We start from the raw sequence: 14920 nt of genomic DNA, 5'->3' as shown, positions 1-14920 counted from the left end.
AGAATGATTTACAGCATTCCTGATAGAAGAGGCAACATTGTTTTATTGATTGGGACAAGGACATTTTTGAAAGATGTATACCTTTAAGTTCCATCTCGTCTTGCTTTGTGATTCAATTGATTCATTGTTTAATCTTCATAATGGGCATAATATGGACTTAAATTAATCAGATTTAAAATTTTTTAACATCTGGAAACCTAACCTTTCTGAGTTGAAAAACGTTTCATCAAAAGATGTGTAGCGAAGAGACCCCATGAGTCTTTCCACTCGTATAAAAGTATACACTGAGCGCCTTTCACAGAGTTGTGTAGATTCTGCAGAAGGCTGAATATCTTATTTGAAGACCGCACATCCGGGACACCCGAGAATCAGGCACAGGCTCCGCCCCACCCCCCGGGACGTGACCATAGGCGGTCGGGGCGGTCCTTCCGCCGCGCCCCACCCCTTCCGGCCAGCATGTGCGCCAGAGGCGGAGCTTGCGGGGCGCGCGACCTGAACCGGTCGGACTGCGGCGCGCGGTGGAGCCATGGCTGATGGCGGCCGCACGCCTCAGGTCCGGGCGCTCCTGCAGCAGTGCCTGCATGCCCGGCTGCAAGTTCGCCCAGCCGAGGGGGATGCCGCGGCTCAGTGGGTGGAGGTAACGTCGGCCCGGCTGTTCTCGTTATCCTCTGGCGTGCAGCGACGGTTCTTCCCCTGTTTGGTTACTCGACCCCTTCCAGTCCACTCCCCGGCCTCCTTCCGAGCCGGGCGGGCCGGCCGGCCGAGTGGTGCGCGGCTTGTGCTTTGGGCGGCACGGGACCTCCGGCGGGTCGGCCCGGCGCTGCCCTCAGTGGCCTGCCTGGCTGCGGGTGGATCTTCGGTGCTGTACCACCGTTCCCAGAGCCAGGCTTATTTCCCCAAAAGAAGTATGTGTGTCCCTGCTTTGGGAGAACCTTAGGGATTTGAGCCTCCTCTCACCATCTGCCAACCTGAGCTCGGGGGACTTTGGTCCTAATTGTCTCAGATCCCGATTGCCCGTGATCTGTGCTGGACTGGTTCGAGCTTGTAGGTTCGGTTTACTACAGGAATTCAAGGTCTGCTTTGACTTGTGTCCCAGATCGTGTCGAATTCCCTCTTACGTTGACTGTAGCTTGGCCCTAGCATAGAAGTGAGGTTTCACAAGAAACAATTCTATTTCAAGAAGCTAAAAAAAAAAAAAATTAGGCTTATTTCCAACTAAGAAACAAAGACCACTACTTTTATAATAATGTTGCATTGCTATCGAATACATTTCTTCCAAAGAATTTAAAACATTTACGTCAATATGAGTTCCTTTTACAATAAGTTCAAATGTAAGAAAAAAATTAGTTCATAATTAAGAATCTTGGAGGTAACTCAGAAACTTTGACGTAGGAGAATCTCATTCACTCATCTCTGCTGAATTCGGTTCCAGATACAGCATTACTTAACACAATCCTAGTCATTGTTTTAAAAACTACCTTTGAACTATGATATGTAGGTTCTTAAGTCAGAATCTGTTACCATGTGCTAATATGAAAATACGTATATAGAAATACGTGTATAGGAATACGTATGAGCATAAAAATTCTTGTATTCTCACCTCTCCCATTTTCTTAGAAATTTTTCTTATTTCTTATTTTTGATACAACTTTTTGATGAGGGCTTGATTTCTCTTCCATATTTGAAATTTTATTCTTTTTATACTTGCCATCTTATCTGAAGAATTACCTATTTTTATAGTTGCCTCCTGGCTCTATAAATTACAAACTATTAATCATTTAGGTTCCTTCCATGCTTTTTATCTTTTTTTTATTCTTTATGCTACATTTCCTTATGCGAAATCACAGCTAATTTGTTACAGCTTTCCAAACTATCAGTTTGTGTTTATAAACTTTAAAAGCTATTTTTAAATGTTTTCTCTTTCACTCCCACACACGACTCAATTAATTTAAAAAGAGCTAACTGATTTAGGTGGTGAGAAAATGTAAATTCTTTCCTCTTTCTTACCTTTCTCTATCCTGTTCTGTTATTAATAGTTCTTGTTTCTTTAGAAAGTGTTTTAATTGTCAAAAGAGTTGAAGTTTGCTTGTTCTGAGTTTCATTCATTTACAACTTGCTGACACATTTTTTTCTTCCTGTGAAGACTAATGTTTTTCTTCCTAAGAAGTAACCTTCTTTAAGCTACAGTGAGAATTATCTCTACTTTTCCATGTATTTGAAGTGTTTTATACCAAAGAAGCTACAAGGAAAGTGATCTTGACTTTAAGAGAGGATTCTGTAGGTCACAACTTAAGATCTATTATTGGAATAAACAAAAGAAATAAGAAGGTAATGTGGTAAGTGGAAGGAACAGATGTCTGTTTCTGCAAATAATTAGGTACTTAATTCTGACATTGCAAGTGTCCAGATACGAATATGCTTAAGATTTCAGCTCTCCCTGAAAATGGAAAGCTCTGTGACAGTAGTGCAGATACCTGTATATTCACCTTGCCATCTCCTTATTCTGGTGTGCACTGGAGGGCCTTCCCTACTGGCCCTTGCCAGAAGTACATTTGCATTTTTTAAAAATGACTTTTTTCCCCAGGTAAATCATGTATGAGTGCAGAGCTGTATTTACATTTGCATTGAAAACTATTTAGATAACAGTTAGAGTCTAGAAAATACAGTTGAATGTTAATGCAGTCAACAGATAAATCTAGTCCCTATCACGTACAGAACAGTCTGTAAAGTGCTTTGGAAGTTGAAATGTGAAATAAATCGTGCCTCTGTCCTTAAGTTTATTTTTACATACTCATTTAATAAACACATATAACATTACTGTAAACCAGCACTGTTTTAAGCACCACACGTATGAACTCATTTAATCTTTGTAATAGTTTCTGGAGACAACAGGTTAATATACAGAATCAAAAATCTAATGATTTACTCAGCAGCAGAATCAAAGTCATTTATCACTTGTCTCTTTTCTATATAGTGTTTGTCTTACAAGAGCTATTAAAAAAATATCCAAGCCATTATGTAAAATAAATAAGTTTGTTTCCTGATAACAAACAAACTTGTGATGTAGAACTTATTATCATAAATGTATCTTTCAAGGCCTAGTCATTTTGTTTATTTAAAGCATTAACAACAATAACAATAATTGGGCAGTTTCCTGGAGTTTATAGAAACAGAATCAGACCCTTATTTCCATTATCTGTAAGTAGACAGATCAGGTGGAATCAAGAGTGATGATGTCAAAAGACATCAGTCAGACTGTTGCTTATCCATCAGCCATATCTGGTATAATGTGAATTCATTTAGTATTGAATAAATGGGGCCCCACAAACTAAATATTTCTAAGTCTATCAGCCTTACTTATTGGGACAGAGACTGGTTGACAGTCCTAATGATTTTGATTAGAAGTAAATGTTTGAAGATATAACTTGTCTTCACTATTCTTGGCTATGTTTTAAACTTAATTTTTGAAAGAAAATATAACTGAGGTGACTGAAACTTGAAAAAGATCTTTTCTCACATTTTTAATTAAGAAATCAAATCTATTATAAAATTTTTTTCTCTTCCCTTGCTTATACCTCTGTGTTTACAACAATTGTGAAATTGTATTCATTTAGCTCTGTATGTCTGTGTAATCTGAGTTTACTGTGGTGATTTCTCATAGGTTCAGAGAGGATTAGTGATCTACGTTTGCTTTTTCAAGGGAGCTGATAAAGAACTTCTTCCCAAAATGGGTATGTGTTCGATGTTTTTTTCTTTTTTAAGAGTGAGAAAGACCAGCAATAGGCAAATGAACCAGAAGGAACAAGAGGCAAAATCTTAGATTGTGCTGATATGTAAGTGTATTAATTACTTAACTCTGTCTACTATTGTTGGCTTTAGCTATTTGCCTATTTCAGAGTTTAAAGTAAGCAAGTATAATTATATAGATTGATTTAGAAGAGTGTACACACATACACGGACATACCACACTTCTGCCAAGAATACAGAAACTTGTTTGAAGCAGGGTGGCCACGTCGGGAGCAACAGTTGCTGCATTTTTTAATATAGTTTCCCTAATCCCCCAGAGTCCCTAACAGGGGCAATAGATGACATTTTATGTAGAACTTGTGGGTCCCATCAAACCTGTACAACTCAAGCTTACATCATTATTATGGAAGAATTTACGTGAACTGTTTATATCATTTCTTTCTAGGAAAAATATATAAATATAAGGTTCTCCTGGTTCTTGAACCCAAACTCTATCATCACTCCTTTAGGAACATGGAAGGCAGAGTCAGTGTTCAGGAATCTTTAAACAATAATTTATCTCCCTAAAGCTTGCTAGTATCCTGGACAGTCCATAGCACTGAACATTCCTTGTGGTAATTGCATAGGTTCAGATATACCAAATCAAATCAATATAATTTCTCAAGACAGTATTCGGATATAACAATTATGTCCCAAGAAACCCACAAACAAACCTGAAATAATGTAGCCATCCCTGTGGTGGGGGTTAGATTATATTATCATTAGTAAAGGATAGCTCCCATTAGTTGGATTAATAAGAAATATAAATTATACAGATGGGTAGTTTTAGCTTATAGAAGTTAACCTAGAAGAGCTAGCTTCAAATAATGGAACTCCAGGACAAATAGCCCAATAAGGAACAGCTTGGACAAAGAGGGAATTTTATACTGATATACAAAACATGTTTGACAACTTTGTCAAAGGAGCAAAACTAGACTTAAGAAAGCACTATGATAGGTGAGGATAGAAAGCCAATAACTGTAATAGTTTGAAATTTGAATCCAGAGGATAATAAGGAACCTTTGAAGGGTTTAAGAAGAAGATTAAATAAGGGGTCCTATTATAGAGGATATTAATCATTCTGTCCACTTTCCTAACGTAGTATTTTGCCATAGATTAAGTCTTTATTGGCCATAAAAAATATGATAGAAATCTTCAAAAACTGAAAGAAAATTTTTGTCATTCTCAGTTAAAATTGACTTCCTAAAGTTGTCTCGTGGAGTCTTAAATGGATCTTAATCAAAATAGGATGAAATAAGACCACCAAATTCATGCTGCATTTTGTTTTATGGTGATTAAATCCTTTGTGCCTCCGTATTTGTTTGTGTGACTTCTACATACTGATAATTGTATACTAACAGCATTAATTGAGTACATACATGCATAAGATTGGTGAATTAAAAACACTGATGAAGTCCACCTTTGCTTTTTTAGTGGACAGTCTAACACATGTATCATGATTCTCATTAAAGAAATATGTGACTCAAAAATCACATCTGCTGGTTTGAGTTTTAATCCAAATAAGTGCATCTGTTATTGATAGCATTAGCTTATACTTCCCTCTATTCTAGGAGGCAAAATAAGCCAATATGATGGGATTCTTTTAAACTCCACGCCATGTTTTTTACACAGATTCAGATATTTTTGATTAAATCATATGTACCTTGGTAACATAACAACCAGTTATATCCATAAAATCTGAAATAGCTCAGCTAACATAGAGATGTGTAGAATCTTCCTCAATTCATCTTCAGTGTAATTGGACTAAGCTCCGGGGACCTGTCAAACCTTAACTTCCCATATACATCATTATAGATACTTGACTGATAACCTGTCTTAGGATCTTTGAGTTTTCAACATGCCATTAATTCGTTGTCTCATTTTAATTCTACTTACTAATATTTGTATGTGCATTGTATTTACTTCTACATAGCGATAATTGCATACTAACAGCATTAATTGAATTCTCAGTTATAGCCAGTAGAGGGGGTATGTGGAAGTATAATAAATTGTAGTATTACTTCTCAGGCCTGTTATTCCAAAATTGCCTACTTAGTCTGTCACTAGCCTGAGGCCTGTATAGCTAGAGAGTGTTTCCATTAGAATAAAGAGCTCTGAAGCGTTACAGTTTCCTTAGAGGCAGTCAATAACGACTGCTAGCCACATAGCAAAGCCCTATTTATAATACAGAAAATTAGAGGTATTTAAAGTAGATATTAGTTCAGTGAAAATTGATTGTACTTAACTCATAGTTAGCGGTTCATTTGGAACTGGCTGATTTTTACCGTGTTAATTTTATGATTTGTAGAATGGGGCAACCTCACTAATATTTACTACAGATCTTCTAATAATTGAAAATATTGACTACCCTACCAGAAAGCATGCCTTTTGAAGCCTAATTTTGGGGCAGGAGTGTGAGGTTTGTATAGTTTCTTCTACCATTTGTCTTCTCAAGACTGTTCTCTGCAAACACAAGTCATTTATACATGTATAGAAGTAGGGAGATTCTAAGTCTATTTAGACATTTCTTTGTTTATTGTTTTGAAAATGTTTAATGTTAAGGTGTAAAGGTTTTCTAAGTTTAGGTTTTTAGCTACACACAGATATTTATGGTGATTTTGACACTTCTTATTAGCTATAAATAACCTCTTAAATGCTATAGAAATAATATCATCATGTTTTCTTATGTCTATGTGAAAATAGTGCCAGTAGCTCTATATCTTTTGACTTACTTTTTCAGTTGCAGCAATGAATATCTGATGATTCCTGCTTTCACCTTTACCCTTCTCCCATGGGTTATATTTGTAAAATGATTAATCCATGTTAATAGTACCTTTAAGGTTATGAAACTACAAAATCAGTTGATTTATAATGGGATTGAACCTGGAACCTTTGTCCAGAGTAAAACTCTAGGCAACTAAGTTTAAAATAATAAATGCACTAAAATTTTTATTTAAGATTCACTGTTATAAAGCAGAATTTATAACAATAAGTTGGAGGAAGATTTATGATGTTCTTTTTTCCAGTGGGATTTGCTTATGAAATAAAAGGACAGGGAGGCAAAGTATTATGTATTTTCCTGAGGCAACAATATTAGAGGTTCCAGTGTACAGTTAATTCATTAGATCTTTCTGGATGAACTTATTGTTAGTTGATCTTAACTACCAAGTTAGAGTTAAGACATCATGCCTTTTTCTCCATGAAATTTGCCTTATTTTTTATGCTTAGCTTATTTAGCTTAGTGAAGCAGTTTTTTAAATCTAAATAGAGACTTTGGGTTAGAAGCATGAGCTGACAAACTGGATTTTAAACATGAGATTTGCTGTCTGAAAGATTGATGACTTTCTTCATGTTTGTTTTTCACTTCAAAATGTTTTGCCTTTCTTCCCAACCCAGTTAATACACTGTTAAATGTGAAATTAAGTGAGACAGAAAATGGCAAGCACGTCTCTATACTGGATCTACCTGGCGACATTCTTATCGTTCCTCAAGCCACCCTTGGGGGGAGAGTAAAAGGAAGAAACATGCAATATCACTCTAACTCTGGAAAAGAAGAAGGATTAGAACTTTATTCCCAATTTGTGAATCTATGTGAAAAAGAATTAGCTGCTAACAGCAAGTGTGCCGAAGCTGGGGTTGTAGTGGAACATGGCACTTTTGGGAACAGACAGGTGTTAAAGCTGGATACCAATGGACCATACACACACCTAATTGAATTTTGAAAATTAAAAATTAGTTTCTACAGCTGTTTTCTGGTATAAAATGATCTGAACTATAATTAGATTTCTTGTTCTTCATCTTGAATACACTAACCTGTAGCATTTTTAGCCTAGAAAATCCTGGGTCCCCTACATAACTTTGTAATAGCTAATTGAATGACTTTACCAAGTCACATAAACTCTAGATCTCAGTCACCTTTTGTCCTGCTTTCTCCCACCCTTCCACTCAAAAATTTGGAAAATGCATCTGTTCGCTTCATAGTCATTAAAGAAATGACTATATTTAAAAGTTTATATTCTTAGCTATATTTAAAAGTTTACATACATTTTAAGTATTTTGCAATGAAGAAACTTGTGCAGCCAAGAAAAACACATTTCTTGTACTCTCAAATTTATATAGTAATAAGAATAACTATTTGTACTAAAATTATGTAAAATCCAGCACAAACCGATTATGACTTTGTCAATTTGCTTTGCTATTTCAGTTTTCCATATTTTGAGTGAAAGAATATGTGATTTATTATTCCTTTTAAAAATTTCTATAAAAATATAGTATGGAAATGTTGTTATACATTATATTACTTTCCAAGGACATCCAAATGCTTTACATTATTTTAAGAATCTTTAGTTGATATGGGATCAAGGTGTAGGGGATTAAAAGTTGTTTTTATTAAACATACCCATACAGATGGGTTAATGTTCTGTCTTTCAGTTTTTGTCAAAATCATGTATGTCTTTCTGTCTTTCTACCTTTGGTTTTTAAAAAACTGCTCCGTGAAATGTGTTAGTTAATAAAGTTTTTAGGAAGTTCCTTTCCTGTCAAATTAGATTGCTATAAAAGGAAGAAAAAGTAAAGCTTTCTACAGAAATAGTTTGAGAACAAATTGACTTGTTTATTTCTATATTATCTGCTGATGGTTTGGAGCCAGTGTCAGTTTTTTCTTAGTACATGTTATGGACTGAATGTCCCCTGACATCCCCTCTGCCCCCAAAGTTTATATATTGAGCCCCTGTCCCCATTGTGATGGTACAGTATTTGGAGATGGGGCCTTTTGGGGGTAATTAGTGTTAGATGAGTTCATGAGGATGGGGCCCTGATGATGAAATTAGTGCCCTTAAAGAGGAGACACCAGAGAGCCTGCTCTCTCCCGTCCACCCCCATCCTGCCACAAGAGGGCACAGCAAGAAGTTGGCTATCTACAAGCCATGAAGAGATTCCTCACCAGTTGTTGGCTCTGTTGACACCCAATCTTGAACTTCTAGCCTCCAAAACTGTAAGAAAATAAATTTCTATTGTTTAAGCTACCCAGTCTATGGTTTTTTGTAAAGACAGCCTGAGTTAAGACAGTAATGTGTGATAGACAGCTAATAAGATAAACATTTCAAAGGCAAGAGGAAGATACATAAGAAATTGAAAGAATAAATGAGTCAACAATTGGTGATGGGGAGCATTAATCAGCTACAATGTATATCGACAAAATAAAATTAAAAAAAAATAAAAATAAAAAATAAAAATAAATAAAAATAAAAATGGAAATTACACATTCTAAAAAAATAAATAAATAAAAATAAATGAGTCAACAAAAAGTAATATTCAGTTTTTGCAAACTCTTCTGACCTGATGAAAAAAGATAGGTTTTGTTTTTTGGCAGCTGACTGGTATGGGGATCTGAACCTGTAACCTTGGTGTTACAAGGCTGCACTCTTAACCAACTGAGCTAACTGGCCAGCCAAAGATATTTTTTAAGAGTGAAACCAAATATTTTTAATTACCAAGAAGTTAAAGAAATTCAATAAGCATCTTAAGTAGTTACTGAAGATTCCTTTGTGTCTTAACATTTCTTTAGGGCTGTGTTCCTAAGATACTTAAATTTTTTATTATCATAAAATATCCTATTTTCTCTATAACCTTCCTGTACTATTCTATTTTGGAACTTGAGAATCAATAACTGGCTTGGTAATGAGCTCATTGTCCTTAATTTTTGCTTTATTGATTCATGATACACTTATTGAAATGTAATAAACTATTCATAAACTTGCAAACTCCTGTTTTCTCAAAGCTTCTCCGAGGAGGTGTGTATGTCTTTCAAACAGATTATGTTACCTATTAAATCATTTTGATGTTACGTCTAGATAAGATGCTGACTCACAGCCCTAAATTGCTGTTTTGTGATTCAAGCAATCCTCCTCAAAAAATTTGCTTTAGGTACTTGTGAAGAATAGCAATTTCAGGCACATGAAGAGTTATTAAGTAGAAGGTGATGCCAACTTTGCCTTACTTCTAGGGAAGCTACGAGAGAAAAGGCAAGAGAACCAGTGGATATGAAAGTAAGCACACCTTGCCTTTTTGTAGCTCTTTGGCCCACGGTGCCCAAAGAACCTTCAGTAGATATTTTATCTTCATAGTGAAATAGAGCTCCCCACACCCTCATAACATACGCTATCTGCTTCTGTAGAATTGCTTGCTTAACCTAAGTAACTCCATTTTACCCTGTCTGACCTGCAGTCTACCCCTCCTTCTGCATGAGAAACCATTGACCTTCTCATAGAAACAAAACCCATTGCATAGAAACAGGAGCTATACAGAGTAAACTTACATGGGAACAGGAACCATACACAGTGAACTATTACATGGGAACATACACAATGAAAAGTTGTATGCTTGATTGCTCTAATGGCTCATTCTTGGCTTCTGTAACCTAGCTCCCTAGCTTGCTTTGTGCACCTGGACAAACCCATGTGCCAACAGCATGTAGTTTTTGCCTTTAAAAACCCCACAAGACCAAGGGCCAAAGCCGCTCTTCCTTGTTTGCTCCTTGGGAGATGGTCACTAGCCAGTTGGAGTGAGTAAACTGCACTTTTCTGTATGAGTGGCATGTAAGTGCATTTCTTGTGGGAGGGTGCCTCACAGCAATAGTGCAAGGGTACCTCAAATAGTTCGTGGAAAGATCTGTGTTATCTTTTTTTTTTCTTGGCAGGTGGCTGGTAACAGAGATCGAGCCCTAGACCTTGGTGTTATCAGCACCATGCTCTAACGAACTGAGCTAACCGGTCAGACCTTTTGTGTTACCTTTTAATTCTGTATTTCCACAATCTTTTTGAAGTACCCTGATATGTCTATAATGAGGATAGCAGTATGGAAAATAAGACAACACTTAGCAATTTTCTCAAGGTAACAATAGAGTGGAATCATTTCCATCTTCTTGACCTTTGTAGTGAGAGTTGTTGAAATTGATCTTATTAAAGGCTTAGTATGTCTCAGTGTGGGTCACTTGACAAAGAATAGCCAATAAATTGGTTTATTTACTAAATTAGGTACAGTAGGTTTGCACCTAATTTATGTACCCTCTGCCTCTTTTTCTGACATTCTAGAATGTTTCAAATAGAATATCATTCCTAAATACCATTTTATTTGTCAATTTAGAAAACTAGATTTAATTATAGATAATATTGTGTATATGACAAAATGGATGTGGTTTTAATATCTTGAATACCCTCATATAAAGTAAAATTAAATGCACTTTTACCATTCCTTCATTAGTTCAAGTCATAGAAGAAGACATGCCATTTTATGAATATCTGTGCTATTAATGATTTGTTGACTCTGTAATGAAAGAAATAAAATTATCAAATATCAAGATCAAATACTATAGAACACTTCTTTGCTACTTGTTTTGGAGAATGAGAACTCATACCGGTGTTATGAGAGAACAATCTAATGTCAGATTTTTACTATCCGTGATCAGCAATACAGGGGACCTGATTTGTTATGTTAAACTGAATTGTTATTACTAGATTTATATAACAAACAAAAAACATGCTAATGAAACTCCAGTGTATTTAGAAGTATATTGCCGGGCCAGCCCCGGGGCTCACTCAGAAGAGTGCAGCGCTTGGGAGCGCAGTGGCGCTCCTGCCGCGGGTTCGGGTCCTATATAGGAATGGCCAATGCGCTCACTGGCTGAGCGTAGTGTGGGCGACACCAAGCCAAGGGTTGCAATCCCCTTACTGGTCACAAAAAGACAAAAAAAAAAAAAAAAAGTATATTGCCTATTAATTTGTTGAAATAAGACTAGTTTCTGAAAGGGAAGAACTACTAGAAAAGTAAAGTTATTATTCTGAATCCACACCTTGGTGATGACTTTAAACATCTTTTTATTTTGATAATCTCCTAATTATTCTCCCTTCCTTCTATTTCTATCTCTAATCCTTTTCTGCAGACTGTCTTCAAGGTAATGTTCCTAGAACATGTTTTTCTCTATGATATTCCACTGCTTAGAAATTCTTATAACTCCTCTTTATCTACAGGACAAAGCCTAAACTTCTGAGGTTGGCATCAAGGCTCTCCATATTCCTTACAAGTGAATGAAATCACTCAAGGAGAACTGGAGAAGACCAAAATCAGAAACTTGAAAAATAAGATGTAAAGAAAGGCAAAGTGTGAGAGGCCAGAGGAGACTATAGAGATGTCAGAGAGGAAAGAAAGAACCAGAAAAGTGCATTGTTAAGTGAAGACACTTTCAAGATGTGAACAGTGACGAGGTCAGTGCCAAATACTGAAGAAAAATTGGATAACACAAGGACTGAGTAGAGGTGTTTGCAGAACTTATGGAAAATTTGGGTGTTTTCAATAATTGTTAATAAGGATTCTTAATCTTTTGTCTTAGGGCAGATGGACCATCTACACCAGAATCACCTGGGGAGCCTGTTAAAATGTGGTTTTCTGGGATCATTCTAAACATACTAAATCAGAATCGCAGGACATAAAAATCTGTGTAGTCTCCATTCTCCCCTCTAGTGATTCTCGTGTACACTAGAATCCCAGAACCACTGTTACTCAGAAGGAAGCCCCTGCTTCTAAGGCTGGTATCAAGGTTTTATAATCTGGCAACACCTCAACTTTTTAACCTTTTCTCCCTTTATTCTCCTATAGAAATTCTCTAGTATAGGTCTATTTATATTTTTCTTAGATCATGCCCTTGCCTAAATTCCCCTTTCTCTCCTCTAATTCATTATCATTCAATATGTAACACAAATCAATCTCTTTTGACCCTACCTTAATTTCTCCTGCCTCTGCCTTCCTTGACATTACAGTTGTGCCACTTGACACTCACTCGACAATCTTATGAGATTATGTACTTTGTCTTTACTTTTTTTTTTATGTTTATAGGTCTTGACTGCAAGAATATAAGTAATATTAGGCAAAGACGGTATAATAGTGGGCAGACAGTGCAGTATAAACTTTTTATCTCCCACAATATGTACTTCCATAGTGCTATGCCTGTTGTCCATGCTTAGTAATTCTTAGTAAATATTACCTGAGATAATGTAGAGGTATTAGTGGCCAGAATACTCTGTTTAAGTTATACCAGTACTCCATACATAGATTTCTTAGTTGTTAAGGAATGAAGAGAGGTTGGATGTGCAAGAAACAAGTTTCATATAGCTATACCCCTTGCTACCAGGGAGAAGCAAAGCAAAGCAAAACAAACAAAAAGCTAGCTACACCTTGCTTTAATACAATGGATAACACCAGAAAAGTTGGAGACAAACTAAAACGAAGAATTTTTGAGTTTCAGCACAAATGTAGGCATTGCTATTTCTATTTTATTACTTTATTGTATCAGAGTGGTCACTTTATGTATTCTTGAGGTTTACTCTCTGTCTTTCTCATATAATGTAACTATTTATATAATAGCTCTGTATGTAAAAAAGTGTACAAAATACAAACTATTCTTAAAATACAGAAGAGAAAAACTATTTTATTTAAGGAAACCTGTATTTGAGTCTTTCATAAAACAAATTTTTTGTAAAACGAATAAAAATATTTTGTTTACAAATGTGAATTTTGATTCAACAGTCTTTATTAAAATCCTTCTATATTTAATCATAAAATAAAGCAGTTCTGGGATGCATCACAAATAGCCAACCTTTTTTTTTTTTTTTGGCGGCTGGACAGTACAGGACCCAAACCCTTGATCTTGGTGTTATCAGTACCATTTTCTAACCAACTGAGCTAACCAGCCAGCCCCAACAAACCAACAAATAGCCAACTTTGAGATAAGTATGACCCTACTCTTTTTTTATTGGACTTTTCCATATGAATAAATTCTTATCACTGGGTTACTAGCATTTTTCTCTTAAGAAGCCTAATAAAATGACCAATCCCATCAGTTTTTTTATCTGAATGTGAAAAGGAGAATTTATGTAGAGGATGCACTACATCTTATGTAACAGAATCTGAGAAACATTAGCTATTGTTAAAAACATTTCGGGTTGGCAAAGTAATTGTGGACATTTCTTTTTGATGGGAAGTTATGGAATTTTTTTAGGGAATGTTTGACCACAGTAGCAAAAATGTAATCGTTGGCTCCAACTTTGAGATATTGTTTACTTAAGCTTCGCACTAATGTAAATAGACTAAGGCATACTTTCTATTTCTAGCATTCTTTTTATTTACTTTGTAGCCCCAAGGTAAGTCTCTTTATGAGCAGATCTTCAAAGTTTAGTTTGCTGAGTGCCTGAGTTATGTTTTCTCCTGATTACATTCAGGCAGTCCTCAGGGCTTTTATTTCTTTTCATTGTATACATACTTTCCTTTTTTTAACCCAGATGTTGAAAATATTCTTCCAACATTTGCTTGATTCTGCATGATGGATAGTTGCTCTCCATGTAAAGGTTGTACTCTTTAGAATCTGTAGGTCAGCAGTGGAGCTGGGGGTTGTGTGAAATAGTTTAAAATATGACTGCTAAGCCCAAGGAATTGCCCTCTAGTAAGGGACATGTTAGATACAGAAATGCACTAGGTAATACATGGACTGTGATATCTGGACAGCACTATATATGAGATATATAGAATAGCAGCAGAGGGATAAGACACTTCTGGCTGGGGTGGTAAATCCCTGTGTTAAAAAAGGCATGGCAATTTCAGCCATTCTTTGAAGAATGAATAGAATTTCTATAGGTACCAGGAGTAGAGGAGGGTATTTCAAGCTTTGTCTGGACTAATAGGTAATAAAGTGCCATTGAAGGCTTTTAAAGGGAAGAGTGACATAATTAAAATAGTTTAGAAGATTGACCTGGTTGTGGTACATAAGGATTACAGAGAGAAGAGAATTTGGTGGAGAGAAGACAGGTTTATTTACTTTTATTTTATTTATTTATTTATTTATTTATTTTTTGAGTAGTGCAGACATAAGGACATTAGGACTCAGTTTTAATAGGCTGGTGGCTGTAAGCATGGAAATGAACGTAACTGGAGATATTTGATATTGCTTTGAAGAAAAATACACTTCAGAGCAGCTGTTGGTTGTGGTGGGGCTAAAGAAAGGAAGGAATTAAAAATCACTCTAAAATTTCATGATTGGGTTACTGGGGAAGATCAATTCAGATTTTAACATGTTGAGTTTTGAGGC

At 35.9% G+C, this 14920-nt stretch overlaps 1 protein-coding gene across 1 annotated transcript; it reads left to right on the top strand.

Annotated features, from left to right (window-relative positions):
• Positions 1-515: 515 nt before the first annotated feature.
• On the top strand, positions 516-7862 carry DTD2 (D-aminoacyl-tRNA deacylase 2). Its single transcript, XM_063091223.1, has 3 exons — positions 516-637; positions 3662-3731; positions 7183-7862. The coding sequence occupies exons 1-3, from the start codon at positions 527-529 to the stop codon at positions 7506-7508; spliced, it is 507 nt and encodes a 168-aa protein (XP_062947293.1). The 5' UTR covers positions 516-526; the 3' UTR covers positions 7509-7862.
• Positions 7863-14920: the final 7058 nt, after the last annotated feature.

This window comes from Cynocephalus volans, chromosome 3, assembly GCF_027409185.1.
Source record: "Cynocephalus volans isolate mCynVol1 chromosome 3, mCynVol1.pri, whole genome shotgun sequence".
NCBI lineage: Eukaryota > Metazoa > Chordata > Mammalia > Dermoptera > Cynocephalidae > Cynocephalus > Cynocephalus volans.
The sequence above is the reverse complement of the archived record's forward strand: the minus strand, read 5'-3'. Positions and strand labels throughout refer to the sequence as shown.